General features: G+C 47.6%; 2 protein-coding genes and 1 non-coding gene across 11 annotated transcripts in view; 2 read left to right on the forward strand and 1 right to left on the reverse strand.

Annotated features, from left to right (window-relative positions):
* The first annotated feature begins 188 nt into the window (after positions 1 to 188).
* MSTO1 (misato mitochondrial distribution and morphology regulator 1) lies at positions 189 to 4,511 on the forward strand. 7 transcript variants are annotated; one of them, XM_049880726.1, is made up of 14 exons: positions 189 to 292; positions 398 to 533; positions 1,025 to 1,094; positions 1,197 to 1,272; positions 1,450 to 1,504; positions 1,592 to 1,730; positions 1,898 to 2,015; positions 2,103 to 2,237; positions 2,631 to 2,783; positions 3,069 to 3,200; positions 3,274 to 3,452; positions 3,677 to 3,784; positions 3,874 to 3,983; positions 4,272 to 4,511. In XM_049880726.1, the coding sequence occupies exons 1-14, from the start codon at positions 209 to 211 to the stop codon at positions 4,484 to 4,486; spliced, it is 1,710 nt and encodes a 569-aa protein (XP_049736683.1). In that variant the 5' UTR covers positions 189 to 208; the 3' UTR covers positions 4,487 to 4,511. The 7 variants fall into 7 exon arrangements, with proteins under 7 accessions (XP_049736683.1, XP_049736684.1, XP_049736685.1 ...); XM_049880727.1 differs by having other exon boundaries at positions 3,680 to 3,784; XM_049880728.1 differs by having other exon boundaries at positions 3,680 to 3,784; positions 4,275 to 4,511.
* TRNAG-CCC (transfer RNA glycine (anticodon CCC)) lies at positions 2,301 to 2,371 on the forward strand. The gene has a single exon. It is a non-coding gene; the product is annotated as a tRNA-Gly (tRNA).
* Positions 4,512 to 4,933: 422 nt separating the features above from the next.
* Positions 4,934 to 22,356, reverse strand: part of GON4L (gon-4 like) — a 94,822-nt gene continuing 77,399 nt past the window's right edge. For all 3 annotated transcript variants that reach the window (XM_049880712.1, XM_049880711.1, XM_049880713.1), the window contains 14 exons: positions 20,826 to 20,976; positions 16,818 to 16,934; positions 14,379 to 16,034; positions 13,612 to 13,867; positions 12,816 to 13,000; positions 11,679 to 11,876; positions 10,123 to 10,266; positions 9,224 to 9,367; positions 9,002 to 9,121; positions 7,592 to 7,705; positions 6,860 to 7,067; positions 5,789 to 6,404; positions 5,591 to 5,693; positions 4,934 to 5,083 (listed from right to left, as the gene is read on the reverse strand). In XM_049880712.1, the coding sequence (XP_049736669.1) occupies positions 4,934 to 5,083; positions 5,591 to 5,693; positions 5,789 to 6,404; positions 6,860 to 7,067; positions 7,592 to 7,705; positions 9,002 to 9,121; positions 9,224 to 9,367; positions 10,123 to 10,266; positions 11,679 to 11,876; positions 12,816 to 13,000; positions 13,612 to 13,867; positions 14,379 to 16,034; positions 16,818 to 16,934; positions 20,826 to 20,976 (4,162 nt within the window). The remainder of the gene's footprint in view (positions 5,084 to 5,590; positions 5,694 to 5,788; positions 6,405 to 6,859; positions 7,068 to 7,591; positions 7,706 to 9,001; positions 9,122 to 9,223; positions 9,368 to 10,122; positions 10,267 to 11,678; positions 11,877 to 12,815; positions 13,001 to 13,611; positions 13,868 to 14,378; positions 16,035 to 16,817; positions 16,935 to 20,825; positions 20,977 to 22,356) is intronic.

The following is a 22,356-nucleotide window of genomic DNA, read 5'->3' on the forward strand; positions in this document are numbered from 1 at the left end:
GAAGCCGGATTAGCCCAGCCAGGAAGAGGGGAGGGACTGATGGGCGGTGTCTCTGGAACTCAAGGAATCATTTGTCTTTTGGGAAAGGATGTATATGTGGACCAATAGGACGCGGCGGCCGAGGCCCCGCCCACAAGACTGCCAAGCCAATCGGCAGGAGAAGCCAGCGGGCAGACGGGGGCGGTGCGGCCCGGCCGAGTGGAGCGGCATGGCGGGCGGGGCTCGGGAGGTGGTTACGCTGCAGTTGGGACATTTTGCCGGTTTCGTGGGAGCGCACTGGTGGAACCAGCAGGTATGGACTCCCGGCGCTGCCCCAGCGGAGCTTTTCGGGATCTCTAGCTCCGAATTCCAGCCTGTCTCCTGTGAATCCAGCTCTCCTCGCTCTGTGCCTCCCCAGGATGCTGCGCTGGTCCGCCCTGCCGATGGCAAGGAGCCGCCGGGAGAGCTGTGCCCCGACGTCTTGTATCGGACAGGCCGGACAGTGCATGGCCAGGACACCTACACGCCGCGGCTCATCCTCATGGATCTGAAGGGTGAGGCGGAAGCGGGGGTTAGCAGATGCTTAGTTTTTCCCTCTCGCGTGTGAAGTCTCGAGCATCCGTCCGCTTGGAGATCCTCGGGTGGCACTGGGCTGAAGGACCAGAGATGAGCCAAGGGGAGAGCTAACCAGTTTGCCAACACCCAAGGAACACAGGAAGGGGCACGTTTATTCCGCCCAAGAGCTCTCTGTCTATCCAACTTGCATCTGGAATCAGTGAGATGTTGAACTGCAGCACTCCAGTAGGAAGGCTGGGTGGGGATTTTGTTCCAAGTCCCGTGGCTAATGACTGAGCTGGGAGTGGAAAGATGGGATCTAGTTTCTAACTCATGTGCAAGATTTTCTCCCCCCTAACTCATTTATCTCAAAGTTTTTTGGAAGGGCCAAATGCTGGATCCCACAGGTGGCCAAGGGGTCAGATGGGGGAAACGAAGTGGAGTGGAGGGGCGCACCCAGGGCTTTGACCTGACTGTTATGTCTGTGCAGGTAGTCTGAGTTCTCTAAAACAGGAAGGTGGACTCTATAGGGACAAACAACTAGATGCCGCAATAGCATGGTATGTATTTGTGGTGTATGGAGAGGGGTGGGGGGAGTTGTGCATAGAATGCTGCAGAACTCAGGAAAATTGTCACCATGATCAACCTCCAATCTCTTCCAGGCAGGGGAAGCTCACCACACACAAAGAGGAACTCTGTCCCAAGAACCCTTATCTCCAGACCCTGGGCAGTGCAGAGGTAAGGGCCTCTGCCCTGAATTTTCAACCCAGTGGCACCCCCAGTGTTAAACTTGCCTCCACCAGGGCAAATAAAGAGAGGACTTTGAGCATCTTGAATGCCTTAGAATAGTTTTGTGGGGTCTAGCCAACAAACTCCAACTGCATGGAACTAATAGATTTTTTTCACCCCTGCCAGGGAGTGCTGAGTAGTGATGGTGTCTGGAGGGTCAAATCCATTCCCAATGGCAAAGGTGAGACTTCTCCAAATAGCACCAGATGGAGAACTGGGTAGGGCGGGAGCATGTTGAAGGGTACAGTTCCTCTTCTTTTTTCTTCAGGTCCCCTACCACTCACCACTGCTAAAACTCCAAAACCACTCATGCCCACAGAGGGCAGCATCAGAGTCTGGTCAGACTTCCTCCGAGTCCATCTCCATCCCCGAAGCATCTGTATGATTCAGAAGTACAACCACGATGGGTATGAGAGCCCCAGAGGCTGTGTGGCAGGAAACTTGGGTCCCCACCAACACAAGATCAGGCTCCTGACGTCACCCTCACTGCCATCCTCCAGAACAGAAAAAGGTCCAGGAGGGTGGGGATGGTGTCTCCTGTCTGTAAGTCCTGGGTCATGTTTATGTGTGGCAGGGAAACAGGCCGCCTGGAGGCTTTTGGCCAAGGGGAGAGTATCCTGAAGGAACCTGGGTACCTGGAAGAGCTGGAGGACAGGCTCCACTTCTACGTAGAGGAGTGCGACTACCTGCAGGTGGCTGTGTGGCGGGGCGGACACCGGGGGGGATAAACTCTGCTCCTCCTGCTCTCCACTCCCCTCCACCTTTGCCCTCCCATTCAGGGTTTCCAGATTCTGTGTGACCTGCACGACGGCTTCTCAGGGGTGGCCACTAAGACGGCGGAGCTGCTCCAGGACGAGTACTCAGGGCGGGGGGTAATAGCCTGGGGCCTGCTCCCTGCTCCCTACAGCCTTGGGGTGAGTAGAACGTGCTTTAGAAAAAGCAGTCACACGGCCCCACCTTGGGCACAAGGCTTTGAGGCATTGGTGGTTCAGTGGTAGAATTCTCGCCTCCCATGCGGGAGACCCAGGTTCAACTCCCGGCCGATGCACCACACTATTTTGGAAACCCTGGTGGTGTAGTGGTTAAGTGCTACGGCTGCTAACAAAAGGGTCGGCAGTTCAAATCCGCCAGGCACTCCTTGGCAACTCTAACGGGCAGTTCTGCTCTGTCCTATAGGGTCACTATGAGTCGGAATCGACTCGATGGCACTGGGTTTGCTTTTTTTTTTTAGGGTGGGAAAGGAAAAATGAGAGAATGAAACCCCTGGAGAAAGCTGCTTAACGCAAACCACTCTGTTCTTTCACCAGGAGCCCCAGAAGAATATCTACCGTCTGTTAAACACAGCTTTCGGCCTGGTGCACTTGGCTGCTCACAGCTCTCTCGTCTGCCCCTTGTCCTTGGGTGGGAGCCTGGGCCTGCGACCTGAGCCACCTGTCACCTTCCCACACCTGCATTATGATGTAAGGCTCTGTTCTTGTTCTGATGGCCGCGGGCCACAAAGCACCGCCTCACACTCCTCCAGTCGGCCTATGTCTGTTACCGGAGTTATCTGTTACTTGAAGTTCAGCTGAACTCAGCTGTGAGGTGGCCCCTTAGATCCCACTGTGTCTGTGCTTGTCTAGTCTTGGCCCAGACACACCCTTGCTTCTTCCCAGAGCACCAGACCTCTGCCATTACTGTTCGTCTTCCACATTCCCTTTCCCAGGCCCAAAAGGCCAAGTACTCCTCTCGGTGCCTCTTTGCAGGCCACCCTGCCCTTCCACTGCAGTGCCATCCTGGCCACCGCCCTGGACACAATCACTGTTCCTTATCGCCTGCGTTCCTCGCCAGTTTCCATGGTTCATCTGGCTGATATGCTAAGCTTCTCTGGGAAGAAGGTATGGCGGTTTGTGAGGGCGAGGGTCAGAGCTGAGAAAAAGCTCTGTGACCTGATCTGTTCCTTGGTTTTAGGTGGTGACAGCAGGAGCCACCATCCCTTTCCCCTCAGGCCAGTCCCTTCCTGATACCCTGGTGCAGCTTGGGGGAGCCACCCCATGGATCCCGCTTTCTGCATGCGGGGACCCGTCTGGGGCACGCTGCTTTGCCCAGTCTGTGGTGCTGAGGGGTCTAGACAGAGCATGCCATACCAGGTGAGGACTGCAGGTCCCTGGGGGCCCTTGTCAGATTTCTGCCCTTTTCTCTCTCGTGCCTCTCAGCATTTTCATAGCATTGCCCACGCTTCCTCCCATATCCCACTGCGGGTGAGGGGAACTCCAAGTATCCTGATTGAGCTGATGGTCTGGGACAGGAATTCTTTTTTATTATTATCGTATTCATGCTGGCACAGAATAAGGTGGTTTTGGCTTTGTTCTAGCAGTCAGCTCACCCCAGGGACACCCCTGCCCTCCCCTCTCCACGCCTGTGCCACTGGAGAAGAAGTCCTGGCCCAGTACTTACAACAGCAGCAGCCCAGGGCCCTGAGGTCAGTACAGTACTTGCTCCTGCCCTCCTCGCCAGCCCCAGGCCCACCTTGATTTCTGCTCACTAAGCTTCTCTTCACTTGCCCCACAGTTCCTCCCATCTGCTGCTGACTCCTTGCAAGGTGGCTCCTCCTTACCCACACCTCTTCTCAAGCCTCAGCCAGCAGGGTTTGTTTCTGGATGGTCCCCCTACTAGGGCAGGTATGTAGCAGGTGAAGGAAACCAAGATTTCCAGCATGGGAGAGACTTTACTGTCTCCCTTCCTGGTTTAAGTGCTTAAAATGCACAGTTAAAGATTCCTTTATTCACCCTATGGCTCCTGAGAGAAGTATTCTTTCTTCGCTGGAGTACTGGTGGGCTAAGGGGGCAGTACACAACATTGACAGAGTCTCCCAACAGTCTAGCCAGGGCCCAGACTCCCCTGTCAGCCACAGAGTCCCACGGGGGAACGGCAGCCCACTCACAGGCCTCCCTTCTCTCCCCCCACAGCAGCAGAGAGCATCCCGGTGTTTGGGGCCCTCTGCTCCTCTTCATCTTTGCACCAGACCCTGGGAGACTTGGCCAGAGAGCTCACCAAACTCGACTTGCGGCGCTGGGCCAGCTTCATGGCTGCTGGAGTGGAACAGGATGACCTAGAGGAGATGCTACAGGAGCTGTACAGCCTGGCCCAGTGCTACCAAGATGGCAGCGGGCTCATGGACTGAGGTTCTAAAGTGGGAAAGACCTAGTTTCCAATAAAAACTGCTGGATGCTGGAGCTCAGAGTCTCGGGGCCGGCTACACCAACAAATGCCTTTATTACATTTAGAAACACGTGATTAGGTCACAGAACAATAAATATGTACCACCTGACCAAAACAAACAAACAAAAAGGTAGAGAAAGGAACTGAGCCCCACTCTTCTGCGGGGCTATTTACAACGTAGATGTTAAGGTCTTCACAAAAGACCTTGAATGCCGCAAAGGATGGCAGAACCCTGGGCCCTACTCCAGCACCCAGCTTGACCTTGTCGTTGTCCTCGGCCCCTGCTCTTCCAGCTCTGTAAACGGAGCCCAAGGGTTGGACAAGAAAACTATAACCACCCTCTCCCCCAACATCTGGTGCCATGCTGAGTTTGGTCCTGTGCAGGTGACACCCACTCCCTCCCGGAGTCTCACTCATCCAGCTCCTCCTCAGACAGAAGGTCCCCGTGGTCAGAAAGCTGGTCTGTATTGCTGGTACTGGTTGCGTCATCCTCCTCCTCAGAGCTGGCCTCACAGGCTGTGTGGAATAGCTGCATGAGTTCTCGAAAGCGGTGGGAAACCTGGGAGGGGAGGAGGGCAGCTTTCATTGCTCCGCTGCAGCATTCACTAGGCACTATATGGCAACTGGAATAACAAGCTGGCTATTTTCTGTATTTCACACAGCAAGAGTGAGGGCTGTCTATTCCTTATAGATAAGGAGACTCTGGCTAAGAGACTAAATATTTTGTCTGAAGTCACGTTCCTACCACAAGAGTGAGGGCTGTCTATTCCTTATAGATAAGGAGACTCTGGCTAAGAGACTAAATATTTTGTCTGAAGTCACGTTCCTACCAAAAGACTAGACTAGACTCTTTGAGGTTTCTGCCTCTAAATCCAATGCCCCTTCCTCTTCTCTTAGAATGACTACTGCCAGACAAGGCCTTCCTTAGGGTAGACCTGTACAGTAATGTTAGTGTCTTGTATTTGAAAACTCCTGTGTCTTTCTATCCTTTACATGGCCACCCTCCTGCCAGGCCTCCTTGGTTTCTCTAGGGGCTAGAAATTCTGGCGGGGCTTCCACTGCTTACCTCGGCAGGGGTCTTATTTCCCAGCTGTTGGGAGATGATGCTAAAGGTCTGTGGCTGTGCTCCTTGTTCCTGGCACATGGTGAGAATCACACGGTCAGCTTCCCTGTAACCCACAAATCATGATTAATCTTGATGAGCCAGCCACAAGGATGTGTCTTACATCTTTCCATCAGACACACCCCATCTATCCCTACCTACCTTGTCCAGAGGACAACCTTTTCCCCTGTGGAGCTGACCTTGCTGTTGTTGGCACATACGGTAGCTTCTGTGGCCTTTGGCTGCTGCTCCCCCTCTGGCCCTTTCCCCTGCATGCCGCTGTCCTTAGCCAAACTCCCTCCAAGGGTTTTAGGAGAATTCTCTGAGGCGTCAACTCCTGATGATGAAGATTCATGGACAGGGGACATCCTGTCTGCTGTCTTCATCCCAGCTCTGCTGGAGGGCAGCCAGCTCTCTTGAGTGTCGGGTTTCCCAGACACCTGTCTTCTCCCTAAGTCTCTGGTCCTTGAAGAAACAGGACTCAGGGAGGAAGCAGGGAGTTCAGCAGTCCCAGGAAATGTCTCAGTTTCTGAAGCATCCCAGACGAGCCTCGAAGTCTCTGACTCACCCACTGCCTTATGGCCCTCCCTCTCTTTGTGAAGTTCTTCGGGGGGTGCCTTGGTGTAGGAGGCCACCTCAAGCCCAACCTGATTTCTCTTAACAGTCTGTGGGGAAAGCTGAGGAGTCTCTGGTGAGCAAGGTGGTGGGCCATCCAGGAGGAGTCGGTCTGTAAGAGTTACTTCTTGAGGGGACAGCAAAGTGCTCTCCACTGCCAATCCTGCTTAGAAGGAAAATACGGACCTAAGGATATGGACAGGGTACAGATGCAGCTAGGAACTACAAATTACCACAAGGTCACTCTGGTGAGCTATTGTGATCAAAGTTCTAAATTAAAGGGGTGGCGGGGGGAGTCCTACTGCCAAGCTGAAAGTCACTAGTCTTTGGAATGTACATTAGAGGGATCGGGGGAAAGGCTTCAGGAATGGGAACACAAGCAAACGCTAAGTCAGGAGACTGTAGCACTTCTGCAAGAGGACTGAGACCACAGGGAAGAAAATGAAGGCTGCACAGGAGAAGGGTTTCCTATTGGTCTGTTAGGAAAGAGACATCCCTGAAAAGTCTGTCCATCTAGCCAAGCTCAGAGCGTCCTGCTCGAAGTATGTGAGAATGAGAAATGCAGGGAGAATGGCTGATTTGGCCTGGGAAACTGGGACAGCCAGTCAGATCGCTCACCTGGAACAGGCGTCTCTCCCTTTCTGGTGACCCTGCCAGTCCTGCTCTGGGTTGCTTCGATGCTCTCCCGCTCCTCTGGGGCTTCCTCCTCCACCGCGTCCTTGCCCTGCCCAGTGTCCTTAGCACCTGGCATGGGACTGGCCTCTCGGTGAGGGCTGCTGCTCACCAACTCATGGGGCTCCTTGCTCTTGGATTTGCTGTCACAGACCTGCAGGGATGGCCTCTAGGTCAAGGGTCTCCCGACCTCCTATGGGTCAAGGGCCCACCCAAAGAAAAAGCCCTGCCAGCCAGCAAAGCCTGCTCCAACACTTTAAAACACCCAGAATGGCTCACTGGATTCCACTAATCTAGCGCTGTATTCTTACTGCCAACCAGCCCACTCCAGAGAACCAGTGTTACCTTTAGTACTACCTTTAGGGTCTGTGTTCCTGACATGGGTTTTCATTAAAAAATAAATAAATATGAGGAGAGTATTTGAACTGGGTGATTTGTTTCCAATTCCAAAAGCTTTACCCACAGGGTTCTCTTTAAAAAGCAAAATCCATTCATTTATTTTTAAAGGACTCTATTTTACACATAAATGTGTGTGTGTGTGTTTTGAGTATTATTTATATATATATAATGTTTTTAGGAATTTAATGGGGTAATGTGGCAGCAAACAGTCCCCCCACAGTAAGGTCCGGGGGCACCCTGGCCGCTCTGACACCACCTCTGACCCAGTTCCCTCCTCACCTTGCTGCTGCAGTGGCTACAATGTCTCCTTTTGCTCTTCTTCAGCTTTGAATCAGGACCTCCATCATGGCAGGAACAGGCACAGTCCTTGGTCCCATCTGGCCACTCGGTCTCCTAGGAGATACTTGGGCTTGGTTAACTGCCAAGCATTTTGGTACCAAGAAAGGCAACCAACTTCTGAGCTGTATGACAAAGCCCCACCCCCAAACATTTTTCTTCCACACCATCTCTTCACAGTGCCTAGAGAAATCAATGGCCCACACTAGATCTAAGCCTATCATAAATCCTTGAAACAATCCCTAAGTGACGAAAAGACTGACATATTCCAATTGCCCAGAAATATTTAAGTCCAATACAGTCTGAGGCAAAGTCACTGCAGAGCTCCATCACGAGTACTCACTGGTCTCTGTCTCCCTGTGCCTCGAGCTCTCTGCTCTTCTAACCCCCTTGAGAAAGGGCTTTATACATATGGAAGGTTCAATCAATGACACTCTCTGCTTAACAAACCCGAGCCATAAGAACCATTATTATCCCCATTTATGATGAAGAAACTGAAACAAAGAGAGGTTAAATAAATTACCCAAGGTCATTCGGCTACTAAGAAACAGTTCCTCCCCACTAAAGAGTAAAGACAAAAGAGACGTGAATTAGAGAGGCTACTTCTTGAACAACAGAGAGCAGTAAGACAACAGACTCTGGAGCCAGATTAAACCAAAAAAAAAACCAAATCCAGTGCCATCGAGTCGATTCCGACTCATAGCAACCCCATAGGACAGAGCAGACCTGCCCCATAGAGTTTCCAAGGAGCATCTGGTGGATTCGAACTGCTGACCCTGTGGTTAGCAGCCGTAGCACTTAACCACTATGCCAACAGGGTTTCCAGAGCCAGATTACCTGAGTTCATATCCCAGCATTGCCACTTACTAAACATGAGACCCCTGCAACAGCCTCTCTCTGTACCTCAGTTTCCTCTTCTGTACCTGTAAACAACAGCAACCTCTTTCTAGGATTACTGTAAGAACTAAATGACAGTAAGTAATAATCCACGCAAACTACTTAGAAGCAATGCATGATACTTCATGACTCAGTAGGTATTAGCTGTTGCCACTATTATTAATATGGGAAAACTTGACTGTATTTCCTCACATAAACATAAAAATGAAGAGGTTAAAGAAAAACAGCTCTGAGCTGGAGAAAAAAGGGAGAAACAAATCCTTCTAATTAGGCAATCTTAGGGTCCTTCCCACAGTTTCTGCATGCTCCATAGTAGCCTGGCCTTTGATTCCTATTCCATAATTAGCTCAGATCCCATCAACCAGAAGCTTTTCTAAGCCAGAGAATGCTTTAGAGAGAAAACTCAAGGCTTGGCTCATGAAAAATAGATAACGCCCAGCCAACAACCAGCCACACCTTATCATGATTCTGGACCCCGATCTCTTTTCTTCTCTTGTTCTTTGAGGCTGTGGGTATCTTGGGAGGTTCCTCTTCCTCTTCCACATCAGGCAATGCCACCTCTTCAAAGCCATCAAACTGGGGGAGGAGATGATGCCACTCAACACAGACTCTGGGCAGGTATCCCCCCACGTGTGGCCTTCCCTCTTCACAACCCTCCGGCAGCCTCAGGGCCCACACCTCATACTCTTTCTCCTCAGTCCAATTGATCTCTTCGAAGTCACCCATCCGGCTAGCTGTAGGGCGCAAGTGGTCAAAGAAGATGGAAAACTCATCCTGCAGGTGGTCATGGCCCTTGAGGAGTTGCCACATTTGTGTCTTGAGCTGCGGAGAGTTGTATAGGGAAAGATGACATCTCCAGAGCCTCTCCAGCAGCCGTTCCAAACCAATCCCATATACCTTCAAGTTCTGCTTTCCTCATCAACTTGGAGACACATAAAAACTTCTCTCTGATAGCTAGAAATTCTGAAACTACTTCTCTCTCCTTGCTTGCCTACAGGAACCAAAAAAAAAAAAAAACCAAACCCAATGCCATCGAGTCAATTCCAATTCATAGCGGCCATATAGGACAGAGTAGAACTGCCCCATAGGGTTTCCAAGGAGCAGCTGGTGGATTTGAACTGCTGACCTTTTGGTTATCAGCCAAGCTGTTAACCACTGCACCACCAGGGCTCTGCCTTGCCTACAGGAGAGGGATATTAATAATAATAGTTTGATTCCTAATGATAACACACTCTGCTTCTGCCCTACTGATCTCCAGCTAAGGCACTACCCAGCAGAGCAAGGGGGCAGGCCCCTTCCAGGGCCCTACGGTCTCCTTCCTAGAACATCACTTCCAGGGCCCTAATGGCATACCTGAGCCTGTGAAGATCAGTCAGGCTCCAGTTTCAGGTGGCAACTCCTCCCTGCCCCAGTGATTTATGCTTTAGATAAGTTTAAGAAGTCCTTCCTTCTTCATCTCCCCCAGGATGTCCACAGTGCCCCAGGGACAAGAGGATATAGGTTACAGGAAGGGGGAAAGAAGGGAAGGGCCTAATGTCCAGATGACACTGAAGAGGAAGCAGGACAGGAAAGAATACCTCGGTGATCTCCTGGGGCAAGCAGTCTGCACAACCTTGTAGGACCTTGATAATCTTCTGGTGGTGTGAGGGGTTCTCTGCAAAGCAAATCTCCAGCTGCCGAAGAAACTTACGACTCTTCTCAAAAGCCTGCTGTTCCTCAAACTACCAGCAGAGAAAGAGGGCAAAAGAGGAGTCACATACACAGCTAGAGCAGGACTGGAAGGTTCTAAGGACAAGAATTAAGAACAATGAGTTGGGGGCGGAAAGGGGTAGGGCAGGTGGGAGGGGGTGACAGGGATCTAGTTTGTAACTGTGAGAAAGACCCTATCATCCATCCCCTTAGGGCCACCGCAGGCTACCAACCCAAGATAACTGATATGTAAAAGAAGGATTCAGAGAAAAGTACCCATCTCAAGTTGTTTGTTAGTTATGGGTTGTGCAATTAGACACTCAAACTCGTATGGCACTTTACCGTTGACAAAGGGTTTTCACATATACACTCGCTTGATCCTCTTACCAATACCGTAGGGCTGGCATAATGTGCGTAATCATCTCATCATCATTTGGCTGCCAGAAGACTACCAGAATAATATCATTATCCCCTTCAACCCTGTATTTATCAGTCGTGACAAGAAGCCCAGGGTACCGGGCCATCCCTCACGTTTAGACTCTCTGACATGTCAAACGTCACCTTACCACAGAGGCCTCCATGACCACTGTGATATAAAATGGCAGCACCCCACCTGTGGCCCATCTTACTGACAGCTCTCTATTCCCCTTTCCTGCTTTGTTTTTCTATAAGCAATCATCACTATAAAGCATTATATACTATATATTCTACTTCTTTAACTGTTCATCCTCTAACTTTGCCCATGAGAATGTGAGCTCCACGGGGGCAAGGATTTTTTTTGTTTTGCTTTGCTTTTTTTAATACACTTTCTTTTCTAGAGCAGTCTTGGGCTAATGGAAAAACTGCAGAAAGTACAGAGCATTCCCATCTGCCCACTTCGCCTGCAGGTTTCCCCTATTAGCAGCACCTTGCACTCCTGTGGTACATTTGTTACTACTGATGAACCAGTATAGATACGTTACTATTAACTGAAGTCTACAGTTCACATTCGGGCTCCCTCCTTGTGTTATACAGTCCTGTGGGCTCTGACAAAAGGATAATGTCATATGTCCACCATTACAATGTCATACAGAAGAGTTTCAGAGGGTAGGGATTTTAGTCTTTTTTAATTGCTATATTCCTAGAATGTAGAATTCTGCCTGACATGTGGTAGGCTCTCAACAAATACTTGTTGAATGAATGTCTGTTTTACAACAGTGAGTGGCAGCGGGCATATGACTTGCTTAAGGTCTTCACTGAAAACTAAAGGTAAAGACCTCCCCATTCCACCCATAAATGAAATGTGAAAATGTGAAAATGGGGAAGATGGCTCTTATCAGCTTGGGCCAGGGGCAGGCTTTCTGGAAGCAGCCTGGAGGCTCCAACAATCCGATCCAACTCCATTCAATCCTAGTCTCGCTCTGACCCAGCCGGCTTGGTGTACTGTTGTTGCCCATCTACTTACTAATCCACAGGCCAGAGCTTGCTCAGGCAACAGGAAAGCAGCAAAGTCCTTCAACAGCTGAGGCCAATCTTGGAGCAGAGTTCGCAGGCTTTTGTAGAGATCCACAGCTGTCTGCCTCTGAGTGCTTGACTCAAATTCATAGATAACCTGAAGGAAGTCTTCATACTTGCCAGGGATATGCTGTAGGGCTTCTCGTACCTATAGGGGAAGACTTTCAATCGCTGGTATTCTTTCTTAGGGTCCCACCAAGACACAAAAGTACAGAGGGAGAAGGAGTATTGTTGGGAGAGCGCTCCAAGCACTATCCTTTGTAGGCTACTCCTCTGAAAGGTCTTAAGACCTGACTGTTAAGGAAGACACAGAACAATGAGCAAGGCAGAGGCTCCTTCTCTGGTAGCAGCCAAATGGAAAACCTTCATTTTCCAGAGATCACAGCCCTATGCACAAAACCAGGCAATGTTTTTCTCCACTAACCTCCCCTTTCTGACCTCACCTCCATATTGAAATAGATTTTTAGTGTTTCGTACATGTAGTTCAGCACAGTGCCATTTGAGGGTAGATAATACATAAATTTTTTTTTTTTTTTAATACATAAATCAGGCATGTTAGTAAAATATCAGGAGATAAGAAAAAGCCATGACCATCACTGCTAGTACTCCACTTTTGGGGGAGGTGGAAGGGGAACCAGTCAGTTATCCGGTTACCAAAAGAATGAGACAGCTAACTAGGACAACTACCAGAGCACATTGGTTCATGTCACCGAAGAGCAAGGTACTTCCCTGAGACCCCCTCTCTAACCAGTGTACCAAATGTCTTTCTTCCCTAGCCAAGGGCCCAGTAAAGTCCTAATGAGCCTGCCCAGTGAAGCCACAACCTCCCTCTGATGATGACGGCATCAACCTTCCCCAGCCTCTGGGCAAGAGAAGGGTGATGTCAAGGTATCAGCAATAAACCTGCTTATGACTGAATTCTGTGTCTCCTTCAAGTCCTCTCACAAGAAATCTTTTGGTAATTCCAGGAGACACAAAGCCAGCTAAGGGGCCTCAAAAACAGACTTTGTCTTTAAACCACTTCCCATGAAGGAGAAGCAGCCTCATTTGTAGGGACTGGCAGTAACAGGAAGTAGCATTTGCCTACCCTGGTCAGATAGGCCTGGGCAAAGGCCAAGTCCTTCTGCTCCCTGAGTGGGTCCCGCTCAAGAATGTCCTCATCATACAGCAACAGCAGCTTGGAGGTGTCCTTACTGGCCCGGGCTCGACTCCCCCGCTTGCTGCGAGCTCGATGATTGCTCCGGCCCTTTCCAGCAGCTTTGATGTTCTCTCCTTGGAGGATGTGGGAAAAAGATTGTTTCTCTGCTGCAACCTCTACTCCTCCCATCCCACCACATGCATCCACCCCATCCAAACCCTATTCAACATTATGTAGCAACTCAGAATTAAAAAGTTGTTGGGAAAACAGTACAAGAGGCAAGTCTGTCTCTGCCAAGTCAGCTCTAACCAGGGGCTACAGGATAACCGCATTAATGGGGATGACGATGAGATAATTATTGAGGCATGTTGAGAAAGGAAGTCTACAGAGTGAGCATGGCCTCGTGGTGGGCTCTCAAGGGACTGTGTCTTGATGAGGATCAAGTAGTATTTCCTGAAATAAACATACCTCTTAGCCCCATGGATGACAGATGAGGTAAGAACCAGTATAAAAACTTAGATGAACCTGGCAGCTGAAGAGAATCAAATTTAAAACTTCTGAGCACTGCTTCTCTGCAAAGGCACCAGGTTAAGCATACTTATTGGGGAAGGGAGGTCACAGAGAAGACCCAGAGGATTTCCTCTGGAAATCCCCCAAAACTGGTTTGCAAGCTAACCACTCTGCACACAGTCCTCTAGACAATGAGGCCAAGACCTGCCCCTCAGTACAGACTTGCCAAACACACCTGGTGGGGTCCTACTGGTCTCCACTTCTGGGGCAGTCTTGGGTGAGGTAAAGGTTGAAGGCGGTTTCTCAGTAGGGTCTCCAACTGCTTCATCAGTCATTTCATCCTCTTTCTGCAGGCTTTCCATTCCTTCTGCTTCCTCTTCTTCTTCTTCTTCCTGCTCGGAGTTCTCCTCCTGAGAGTTCTCTTCCTCAGACTCCCCCTCCTGACTCAGGCGCCTTTCAGATGCAAGCCAAGTCAGCTTCTCCATTGTTTCCTGAAAAGCCCCCAAAGACTGTGAATAATGGCTCTGCCAGTGCCAAGTGTACAGAGTGATACCAGGAGGAACTGAGGTTAAACAATGGGGGCGCCCACCACAACCATCAGATGCCTGCTTCCCTGGGTTACGGAATGACTCGACTAGCTGGGACTCCTGGCCTGACAGCAGAAGGGGGTGAGAAGATAGCTTCTGAAAGGTTCTCCTCTAACCCAAAGATAGTTTTCCTTTGCCATGACACATACTCATGATCTACTTCGTTAGGCATTTAAAGTGTGCTCAGGTGATTCGATTTATATTTTAAATGCGTTTAAGTCAAATATAACTTACAAAGTAAAATTTTACCCTTTCTCACCTCTACCGTCAACCCCAAAATTATGTCCCATAGTGCATTCAAAAGTCAAATAAAATGACTTTAGGACTATAATACAGCAAGCCTGACTTGGCATATCAATAAATTAAATATATTATTAAGTTCACAAAATATGTGAGAATATTCCCCAGCCCTCACCTGGAGTTCCGGGACAGAGAGCACAGACTCCTCAGAAGCTGATGACATCTCATCTTCCTCATCTTGGGTGAGGTCATCAAAGTCCTCTTCTTCCTCTTCCTCTGGCCCATCCTTCTCTCCTCCAGTTTCTGGCCCAGCTGGAGTCCCCACGGACTGACCATCAACACTGGATGAGTCTTCAGGCTTCCCTAGGGGACTACTAAGCACCATTTCAGGATCTGTAGAGGATACAGGAGTCTTTGGAGATCCTTTGCTCACATCTCCTCCCGAGTTACCTTCCTCAGAAGGCTCCTGAGAACCTGAAAGGGTTTTGGTTAGATGACTCTTCTCCTCCTCCTTTTGTAAGACTGTATGTTTCCTGACATCTCTAGTGCCACTTGACCCCTCGCAGGGGGAGCTGGTGTCCAATTCCACGGAAGGTTCATCTTTGACTTCACCACAAATGTCCTGCTCAGGTGATCTGCTGGAGATTTCCTCCCTAGGCTCTTCAGGTTCAATCTTGACAATTTCCTCTAAATTCCCAGGGGGAGTGTTTAGAGATTCCGGTAAGCTCTGAGGCAGTGCCTCTAGGGCTTTTCCCCCCTCCTCTGTTTTCACAATAGTCCAGTGATAGGTACAGTTCTCTGACAATTCTTCCTGGCACCCCCCATCTGCTTGTAGAGGCCCCGGGCTCTGCTCCTCTTTGGGCAGGACAGTAGTACCAAGAGGAGATGGTTCCTGGGGTTCCACTTTGGGTTCTAGGCCTTGAACGGCACCTTTCCCTTCAGCCAAAGGACAAGCAATGTCCACGTTGCCTTGGGCCTTATCTTCAGGGGTAGATGGTACATGAAGATTCATAGAGTTGCCAGAAACAATTAAGGGTGGGATGGAGGAGGTCACAAGGGGCTGGTTCAATGGACAGGGAAAGGATGTAGGGTTAACCAACAGGGTGGCAATGGGAATGGTCTGAGAACTCTGGGCCACAGCTGCATTGACAGGCTGGATCACGTTACAGCCAGTGCTGAGGCTCACGACCTTCACCGTGGTGGCAGGAACAGTGAAGATGACAGGTGCAGGGTGGATAAAGGGTGCAGGTTTCAGACAGGGAGAGGCCTTGGCCCCCTTTCTCTTTGGGGGTCTCCGTTTCACACATGGCTTTCGAAACTTAGAAGGGGCAAGTGAGGGCAGCATTACCTTGGGCACAGGGGCAGAGGTGAGAGGGAAGCTGGTCCTGGCCTCAGGCAGTGCCAAAGAAGACTCAAAACCATGACCCCCTGTGACCTCCAGTGGAGGGATGCCTGGCACTGTCTGGATCGGGTGAGGAATCTGACCCACCATTTTGCTCGGAGGGGTTTCCGACTGAGTTGATCTGGCTGGTGTTTTCCCAGAGTTGAAGCTAGGCTGGAGAGAGGGGCTGGGTCGGATAAGAAGGGGCTTCAGGCCCGATGACCGCTTCTGTCTCCAAGCCTTCCTGGAAAAACGTTTGGCAACTGGCTTGAGTTTCAGGACTACACCCTTAGGCAACAGCAGTGGGTACCGAGCTTCACTCCCCAACTCTGAGCTGCCTTTGTTTCGGCCTGGGTCAGAGTTGGTCTCAGGTGCTCCAGTCACATTTCCTACCTCTCCAGCACCATCAGCCATGTGCCGCAGTTCCTTCTGGATGGATGGCAAACTGGCCTGTTGGGAACAAGAACACTCTAATCCATCACATGTCAGAACTGATAAAAACAATAGTGCTTTCCAGACTTTAGAAATCACTTTTTTTTTTTTCCCTACCTCTTTCTCAGTGACATTCTGGTTTTTGTATTTTTTTTTTTTAATTGTACTCTAGATGAAGGTTTACAGAACAAACTAGGTCCTCATTAAACAATTAGTACAGATATTATTTTGTGACACTGGTTACCAACCCCACGACACATCAACACTCTCCCTTCTCGACCTTAGCTTCCCTATTAAGAGCTTTCCTGTCTCCCTCCTAGCCTTCTGGCCCTGCCCCTGGGCTGCCGTGCCCATTTAGTCTCATTTTGTTTTATGAGCCTATCTAATCTTTGGCTGAAGGGTAAATCTCAGGAGTGACTTCATTACTGATCTAAAAGACTGTTGAGAGACCATACTCTTGGGGTTTCTCCAGTCTCTGTCATGCCAGTTCAAGATATCTTTTCAAGAAAGATTTTTCTGCACAATATCAAATTTCTACCAGAACTACATTCCACTTATATGCTTTAGATTTTATTCTCTGAATTTCCTTTAGGAAACTACCATTTTATCCCATACTTTAAAAACACTGTAGAATCCTTGGGTTGGGGCAGGAAACACAGGGGAGCAATGGTGAACACGGAAGACTTCTTAGGTCCTAGTTCCACAACTCAACCATCGGAGGCGTAAGATAGCCCTTATGCTTCTACCAGGGTTTTCGGTAACCTGCCTCCTACAGACACTGAGGGGGTTTAAAGGTCATACCTTTAACCAGAAAGGGAGTCGGTGTTCTTCTCTCTCTACAGGTGGCTTCCACTGATGTGGCTGGACTTCTTCACAGCACTTCACCAAGACAGGCAGCTGTTTAGTCTTCTTATACAACTGAGCATGAAGAAATAAAGCATAAGTTACATGCCTTCCAAAAACACTGCCTTCTGTCAGGCAGGGGATGGAGAAGACATGGTTTGACATATACATATGCATATATGCATTTTTTTTATATGCATATATATAGATACACACACACTATATATGCTGAACACTTCTGCATTTCAAATAAAACTAATCAGTAAAGATTTTACAATTACTCAATACCTTCCATCTCTATCCTGGACACCAGGAAAGGGGAAGTTTAGGTCACAGTGAACAGGAAGCAAAGAGAGTGACAGTGCCTTAACCCTCATCCTGGGCACATGGAAGCAAATGACGGTGTGAAGGGCATTAGAAGGGAACGGAAAGATCGGCAGAGTCTGAGACAGCTCACTGTTAACTATAAACGAAGAGGGGAACTGAACTTAAAACGCTGACAAAAAGCATCTATTCAGTCAACATTTCCTGACTGCCTTCTGTGTGCCAGGCACTGTGCTACAAGCTGAGCATAGACGTGAGAGGCACTCTGCTCTTAAGGAGCTTACAGACTAGTGGGAGAAACAGTCAAGTAGACCAATAATGACATCCTGCATAGAAAGTACAGGCAAGGATGTGCACAAATACATGGCACCCAATGCAAACTGGGACCAAAACCATGTTTTTCTGGTGCAGTGCAGCTTTAAGTGAACGGTAATGGGAGAGTTTCCTACATGAGGCAGGTGAGGACAGGGTGTACTTCGTGTGCAAAATCATGGACAGGTTTAAGGAACCACGAGGAGACTGCTTTTGTTAGAACTAAATGAATGGGAGGAGACTTGAGGGGACAAAGTCAGAGGTAGGCTGTGCCATGCCAAACAGTCTGAACTTTATCCTAAGGCTCTGATAGCGGTGGCTATGGCAGGAATGCAAAGGACAGAACAAATGAGACCAGAATTGGAGACACCACTTAGAAAACGACTGCATTCACCCAGTTTTGAAAAGGCCTAAAGTAAGGCAACTGGCACCACAGTAGGAAAACGGGGGACTCGGTGACAACCGACATATGTGGTGATCAACCAGGAGGAGCTGAGGGTAATGTTCAGGTTTCTGGATTGAGATACTGGCTAGACAGTAATGCCACACACAGGGACAGAAATCACAGACGGGTTACGCTGAGGAACTGAGAGTTTGCTGTTGGTGGTGGTGGCCGTGGCAAGAGCTACAGGGTGCAGAGGGAGACGTGACTTCAGTTTCAGGCAAAATGGAGTCTGAGGAGTCAGTGAGGCAACCAAGCCGAGAGTTTCTTTAAATACTGGACTAAACTAAGCTCTAGCTCAGGAGAGAAAACTGTACTGAAGATACAGATTTGGGATCATCAGGGGATGCCGCCCCCCACCAGCCCTCACTGTAGAAGGCTGACATTTAAGCGCAGGGCAGGGGGGGAAGACCTCGCCAAGCAGTGGCCTGAGGGAGGGCTGCTGGCATCACAGAAGCCAAGAAAACAGGCAGTTTGAAGAAGGAACTACAGCATCGATTGCAAAGTTAGATAGGATAAGAACAGAAAAGCATCCATTAGATATAGGAATTGGAAAGCCATTAGAGATCTTTGTAGGTGTAATAAACACACTTTCAAAGGTTGAAGAGTTAAGGACAAATTGTTACAACAGGCAGATTAAACATACCAATTAGCTTTGTTCCCTCTTGAAACTCCATGAAAAAAACAGAAAGAAAATTTGTAAAAGTAAAAACCAACAAAGACAAAGAGAATGAGAGAAAAGACAAAAATAACAAAATTTTGGAAGCTGAAAAGCAGATGGTTGAGAATAAAGAAAATTGAATTCCAAGCAGAGAAACTTAAGCGCTAACTAAATTTGTATCACAAAACCTGCAATCAGCTAAGACACCAGATACTTCAATAAGTACAGGAAAAGGTGTAATTAAAAACAGGTAAAAGCAGAATTTAATAAGGTAAAGATGAGGTAGACAGATTGAAAATCTGTTGAAGAGGCAGTTAGACCCCAAATCCCCTGTATCGTTGGGTCTAGTCAGGTGACAGCCCTGCCTCCCACTCCAGTAGAAGCCAAGGGATTGTTTGCTGGAAAGGATGGTCTCTAGACTGAGGCCATCAGGAGTAGTTGACAGGGAGACGACCATGCTGATGAAACAGAAAACTGTAGCCTCCTGCCTCTCTGTTTTCCCTCATGCCCTGCCATTTGCCTTAAAAAATATTCAACAAACCAAAAAAAGTTATTAAAGATACAAAAATATGATAGAAGAAATAAAAAACTCAACTCAGCAGAAGAATTAGAAGAAAAAGCTGAGGTAATACCCTAGAAAGTACAACACAAGACAAAGTGATGAAATAAAGATCAGAAGATCATTCTAAGAGATCAAACATCTGACTCCTGAACACAAAGAAAGGACAAACCAGATGGAGGAGTGGCGGGGAGATCACCAAGACATGATTCAAGAAAATTTCCCAAACTGGAACATAGGAATTTCCAGAGAAAAAAGGTTTATCAAATGCCTAGCACAATAGATAAAACTAGGCCTATACTAGGATATATTATCATAAAACTTCAAGACACTGGAGACAAAATTCTGAGAAAAATTATTTCCAATCTGGAATTCTAGATCCAGGGAAGGGTTAGACTGCAACAGAATACTTTTTCGTTTTTTTTAATACCTATAAGTTGCACAAAAATAGTACAAAGGGGTCCCATGTACCCTTCACCCAGTTTCCGCCGATGATATCTTATGAACTATAGTACATAATATCAAAACCAAGAACCTGACATTGCTACAGTCCACTGACAATGAACAGAGGCAAACACAGTTGAAATGAAAACACTTGCTTCTCAAGTACTCTTCCTCAGAATGCTACTAGGATGTGCTTCGCTAAAACGAGGTAGTAAACCAACAACAGAAGATGTGGGATCCAGCAAACAAAGGGATCTAACACAAGGAAGAGGTAAAAGGAATCCCCAGAATGACAGTGAAGGAAACACCCAAGAAGCCATCAGGGCAGCAAGCCAAGAGAGCACGCTTAGATTGGTGGTATACATCGAATGGCTCAGGGAGAGGTTTCACCAGGGAGATGAAAATGAAAGAACACCTAAAAAGTCTGCATATACTGAAAGGAGATTTACCAAACTGAAGTAAATCTCGTGTTGAACTAATGATAACTACAAAATAAAACCAACCCCCAACCCCCCACCAAAAAAAAAAAAGGGCAGGAGAAACAAAATGTTTAGCAAGAAGAGCAAAGTAACATGGCTCAGCTATAAGGAGCAGTGATGTAATTATGGGGGAAGATTGGAGAACAAAAAATACGCATAAAACAAATAAACCCTCACCTCCCATGGTTTCATGTTAGTAGATAAGACCTACATCCAAAATATCAAGAAGTAGCAATTATAATCATGTTATTTACAAATAGAAGCAAATATACACCCTCCATCACCCCCCAAAAAAATCCCAATTAGCAGAAAATGGGGAGAAAAGTAGTTTTCATAACAAGCCTCACACGGTTGACTCTTTAAATCATGTATAAACTGTATTAACTGTTATATAAATATCTAAATTTTAAAAAAAGGAGAGTTCAGGAGAAGGGTATAAATGGAATATTGTGTACTCTTTCAAAGAGGTTAGAGTAAAAGAAAGACAGAACGTAGGGCTAAAAGGTAACATGGAATCAAGAAATATTTTATTAAGTTGGGCCAGACTTGAAAAATTATATTTAGGAGAAATAACCTATAAAAGAGAAAGGAGGAAGACACTCCAGAGGAACGTAATGAATCAACGTTCCCGAAGAGGCAAGTACACAGATGGAAGAAATAGCCTTGGATAAAAGAAGGTCCCCTCCTCGCTGAAACTAAGAAGGGAAAGATGGATGGTGCAAATAGCAATGCAGAAAGCACTCACTTTCACGATGTTGTCGGGAGCTCTGCTCAGGTTCAGGTTCTTGATTCTCACTGTCAGTTGGTGGACGGTCTTGCAGGTTAGAAGGTACTTGCTGATTAGAGGCTTAGGAAACTCAGTGCATTCGAAGTGCTTCAGTCCTAGAGCTAACAAACTGACAAAGGGGCAATGACACTCAATCCCACACCACAGCCCTGCCCTCTAAAACGCCTCCCCAGATAACTCCATACAGTTTCATTCTCTGCTTTTTCTGCTTCTAACTCTTATACAAGTTGATGACCATTCAACAGGAAATTTCAGATAATTATTGAATACCGGCAAAGTATGAGTAAGTACTATGCGTGTTACAAATATGAGTAAGTCTGAATCAGGAGTTCAAAATCACTACAGAAAACACTAGACATCAATCACTAATAAAGAACAGATCATGATTTGCTTTAAACTAGCAATTCAAACTACTGTGTCAAAGGGTACACAAAAAAAAGGAGAATAATTCTAATAAAGCAAGTATAAGCCGAATAACAGGAACCACGTCAGACATGCTAAATGAGCAGCAGCACCGTTGCCCCAACATAACATATTCAGTGGTGGTTACGAATGCATGGATTTGCTGACAGCAGTGAGACAACGCATTTAAGAGCCATAAAATTGTTCACATACCCACTAGGATGGCTGTTACCAGAAAAGCAGAACAACAGAAAGGGTTGGCAAGGATGTGGAGAGGCTGGAGCCCTCACACACTGCTTGTGGGAATGTACAATCGCACTGCCGCTGTGGAAAACAGTCTGGCAGTTCCTCAGAAGGTTCAACGTAGAGCTATGATATGACCCACAATTCCACTCCTAGGTATATACCCAAGAGACTTGAAAGCAGGAACCCAAACAGAGACGTGTATATCAATGTTCACTGCAGCATTATTCACAATAAGCAAAAGATGGAAACAGTCCAAGTATCCATGAAGTGATGACTAAACACAAACAACAACTCATTGCCATCAAGTCGATTCCAACTCATACAAACCGTATGCAACAGAGCATGACTGCCTCCTAGGGTTTCCAAGGAGCAGCTGGTGGATTCAAACTGTAGACCTTTTGTGTAGCAGCCATAGCCCTTAACACTGAGCCATTTGGAACATACATAAAATGGAATATTATTCAGCTATAAGGAGAAATGAAACTCTAATATGTGCTCGACATGGATGAACCTTTAAACCGTTATGTTGAGGAAAATAAGTCACACAAAAGCCCAAGTATTGTATGATTCCACTTACATGAAATAATGAGAACAGGCAAACGCAGAGAGATAAAAAGCTAATTAAGGCTTACCAGGGGCTGGGAGGAAGATGAAGGGTACTGAGTTTCTGTTTGAGGTGACAGAAAACTTTTGGAAATGGACAGTGGTGATGGTAGCATAATATGGCAAATGTAATCAATTCAATTGTACACCAAAACTGGTGAAAGTGGCAGACTTTTGTTATAGCTACATCAAAATAAAAAATTTTAATGAGCTTAAAAAATCATCCATAACCTTCACT

This window comes from Elephas maximus, chromosome 3 (genome assembly GCF_024166365.1).
Source record: "Elephas maximus indicus isolate mEleMax1 chromosome 3, mEleMax1 primary haplotype, whole genome shotgun sequence".
NCBI classification, from domain to species: domain Eukaryota; kingdom Metazoa; phylum Chordata; class Mammalia; order Proboscidea; family Elephantidae; genus Elephas; species Elephas maximus.

What these genes read in the sequence shown, in the direction of transcription:
- MSTO1 (XM_049880722.1), top strand. Translation starts at nt 209, where the DNA reads ATGGCGGGCGGGGCTCGGGAGGTGGTTACGCTGCAGTTGGGACATTTT. An exon ending in CAGAAGTACAACCACGATGG is followed by an intron (nt 1,731 to 1,897) that starts GTATGAGAGCCC and finishes TATGTGTGGCAG; the next exon opens with GGAAACAGGCCGCCTGGAGG. An exon ending in TCCCACACCTGCATTATGAT is followed by an intron (nt 2,784 to 3,068) that starts GTAAGGCTCTGT and finishes GCCTCTTTGCAG; the next exon opens with GCCACCCTGCCCTTCCACTG.